We start from the raw sequence: 3,281 nt of genomic DNA, 5'->3' as shown, positions 1-3,281 counted from the left end.
GCTCACTGCAACCTCTGCCTCCCAGGTTCAAGTGATTCTCCTGCCTCAGCCTCCTGAGTAGCTGGGATTATAGGCACCTGCCACCACGCCCAGCTAATTTTTGTATTTTTAGTAGAGACAGGGTTTCACCATGTTGGCCAGGATGATCTGCCCGCCTCGGCCTCCCAAAATGCTGGGATTACAGGTGTGAGCCACCGCACCCGGCCTAGTTTCACGGTTTTTACGTTTCCCTTGTAACACTTGGTTTTTCACAGTTTACAAGCCCTCGTTAATTTACTGGGCTTTACCTGCTGTGATATTTCAGTTGGCAACTTGGTCTCTACTTATCTTGGAGGGAAAATGTTCTCCATCCTCAGTGATGAAATAAGTTATTTATTCTATTTTCTTCTGGTTTCTATTAACATTCAACTTGGACATACTTTAAATTTGTTGGAGTATATTATTAATTCTCCTTCATGCTGTGATCCAGTTGGTAGAACAATTTATGTTAAATCACTTCCCGAGTGGGATGCTGCTTCAGGATTGCCATGGTGTTCTGAGACTTAGGAAACTCCGGTGGCCTCTGTGTTGGAGCCTGGGGCTAGGCTGGAATTGTTTCTGCTTTTTTTTTTTTTTTTTTGAGATGGAGTCTCACTCTGTCACCTAGGCTGGAGTGCCCTGTCTCAGCTCACTGCAAGCTCCACCTCCCAGGTTCAAGCAATTCTCCTCCCTCAGCCTCCTGAGTAGCTGGGACCACAGGCACATGCCAACACACCTGGCTAATTTTTTGTATTTTTAGTAGAGACGGGGTTTCACTGTTAGCCAGGATGGTCTTGATCTCCTGACTTCGTGATCCGCCTGCCTTGGCCTCCCAAAGTGCTGGGATTATAGGCATGAGCCACCCCATCCAGCCTCTGCTTTTTTTTTTCCTGTAGGAGGGCCCACTTTGTTGCCCAGGCTCGAGTGCAGTGGCATGAACACGGCTCACTGCAGCCTTGACTTCCTGGGCTCAAGCAATCCTCCCACCTCAAGCTGGGACTACAGGCATGTGCCACCACGCCTAGCTAATGTGTCTATTTTTTGTAGAAACAGGGTCTCGATATGTTGCCCAGGCTGCTCTCGAACTCCTTGGTTCATATGATCCTCCCGTCTTGGCCTCCCAAAGTGCTGGGATTAGAAGCCAGAGCCACCACGCTCAGCCCTTGGCTGAACTCTTCACAAACAACTCTTGGTGCATTGTGGTTGGTTTCCGTCAGTTGCTCAGGGCGGTCCTGCCTCTGAAGGAGGGCTCCACGCACCTTTGTTTTGCTGTCTCCTCTGTGGCCACATTCCTTTCTGGCCTTCTGGTGCCCTTGCCCTGCCTGGTGGCAGCCGGGCCCCGCCTCACGCTGTCTGTGGGCTTCGATGCTCATGGTCTCCTCGGATGTCCCCTCACAGTCCTGTTCTGGGTCCCCGGCCACAGCCCCTGGCTGACGGCACCCACGTCTTCATCTCTCCCTCCCCAAGGACCGTCCTCTTCAGCACCACCCACAAGCCCTGGGCTGAGGTCATCCCGTGCAGCTACGAGATGCAGCACTCTCTCAGGGACCTGGTGCCACTGAAGGCCTTCCTGCTGGCAGGGACCACTGTGACCATCGTGGAGGAGAAGGTGGGCAGGCAGAGTCAGCGCCCGGCCGTCCGCAGGCTGCACTTCTGCCCTGTTCCTCTTCCCATCGGGCCATCCCCCGTGGGAGCCCCGCTCCCTGGTTAGATGAGGTCTCAGCGCCGCTCCAGAAAGGGTGAGGGAGAGGCGACCCCAGGCAGCCCACCTGGGCCTCTGCTCACTCGAGGATTCTCTCCTCCCCCTAGATTCTCTCCTGGCCTGTGGTGCTACCTGCTGTTGACAGTCCCCTGTCTGCCAAGAGAGGAAAGGGGGAGAAAGACAAGAAAGGGAAGGAGAAAGACAGGAAGGGGCAAGGAGAGAAAGAGCCGGCCAAGGTACTGGGCCTTGGTGCTGGGGAGGGCAGCCTGGCCACATCCTTGCCTCGACATGTCCCACCCTCCTGTCCTCCCCTAGCAGCAGTGGAAGGTGCCGAAGAAGAAGAAAGAGCCGCCCAAGGAGCTCCGGCAGGACCCCCCTATCCTCCAGGTGCTGGGCCGGGGCCTGGTGATCCTGGAGCCCCTGCTTGCCGGGGAGCCCCTGGTGTCCACTGTGTGCAACTTCGGCATGGTCCGCACCTTGACATCGGACAGGCTGACGCTGGCCAGGGTACAGCCGGGCCCCAGCCACATCCTCCACCTCTGCCTTCGCCCTCCCCACCGGAACCCTGCGGGCAAGCAAGGGCTGAGGGCCTAGGTCACCGGATGGGGAGGAGGTGGCGGGGAGGGCCTTTCCCTGGGTCATGCAGCCAGCCAGGCTGCTGGTGCTGCCGCCTGCACAGAGGGCGCCTCCATGGACTTTGGCCCAGTCAGCAGCCTTCCCCTCGGGGGTGGGCTGGGGCAGGCACCCTCACCAGGAGACCCCCGCCTTCCTGGACCTGTCAGATGTCTTGGAGGAGGTGGGCCCCCAGAGACACTCCTTCTCCAGCACCTCCCCTCTCCAGTAAGCATCTTGTTTTGTGGTTCTTTCTCTCAGGATTCAAAGAAGATTAAGAAAGTTGCCAAAAAAGGTGAGTGCCGATGGTGGTGACTGAGGGCAGGGAGTGTCAGTAGGACCTGCCGAGAGCCAGCCCTGGTGGTGGCCAAAGGAACAGAAGGGTGGGGAATGGTAGATTCTGGCCTGGCCTGGGGAGAGGCTACATCCCGCTTAGGATCCAGTGTTGTTATTTCTTCTCTGCAGCCCTCAGACCACAGGGCCTGTGTGGGTTGTGGCGTGGGTGGGGAAGGCACCTGTGGTAGAGCCATGGGGGGCAAGGGCTTGGAGCTGGGGCTGCCTGGGGTTCATCTGCTTCCGAGGTATCTGCCTCCAGCTTCAGGCCGTCGGCCCTCATTTGCTGTAAAAGGGACCTGGACTTGTCCTGGGGGGAGCTGCAGAAGCATCTGAAACGGGTGCGTCTCAGGTTTGAGGTTCAGAAAGAACATCCAGCCGGGAGGGAGAGAAAGGAGACAGGGAGAGCCGTGGGAGGTGGCTGCAAAAGCACGAGGCCCGATCATAGCAGAGCAACCCATCATGCTGAAGCTGAAAAGTGGAAACAGGCCCGACGTGGTGGCTCACGCCTGTAATCCCAGCACTTTGGCGTGTTTATCACCTGAGGTGAGGAGTTCGAGACCAGCCTGGCCAACACGGCGAAACCCCATCTCTACTAAAAATACAAAAATTAGCC

General features: G+C 56.9%; 1 protein-coding gene across 1 annotated transcript in view; it reads left to right on the top strand.

Annotated features, from left to right (window-relative positions):
- Window positions 1-3,281, top strand: part of LRRC43 (leucine rich repeat containing 43) — a 34,668-nt gene that overhangs the window by 29,462 nt on the left and 1,925 nt on the right. The window contains exons 8-11 of the mRNA XM_011948499.1: window positions 1,486-1,627; window positions 1,828-1,956; window positions 2,039-2,227; window positions 2,594-2,627. Of these exons, the coding sequence (XP_011803889.1) occupies window positions 1,486-1,627; window positions 1,828-1,956; window positions 2,039-2,227; window positions 2,594-2,627 (494 nt within the window). The remainder of the gene's footprint in view (window positions 1-1,485; window positions 1,628-1,827; window positions 1,957-2,038; window positions 2,228-2,593; window positions 2,628-3,281) is intronic.

The sequence above is a fragment of the Colobus angolensis genome, unplaced genomic scaffold (genome assembly GCF_000951035.1).
Source record: "Colobus angolensis palliatus isolate OR3802 unplaced genomic scaffold, Cang.pa_1.0 Scaffold28, whole genome shotgun sequence".
NCBI lineage: Eukaryota > Metazoa > Chordata > Mammalia > Primates > Cercopithecidae > Colobus > Colobus angolensis.
Note: the sequence above shows the minus strand (reverse complement) of the source record. Positions and strands in the feature narration are given on the sequence as shown.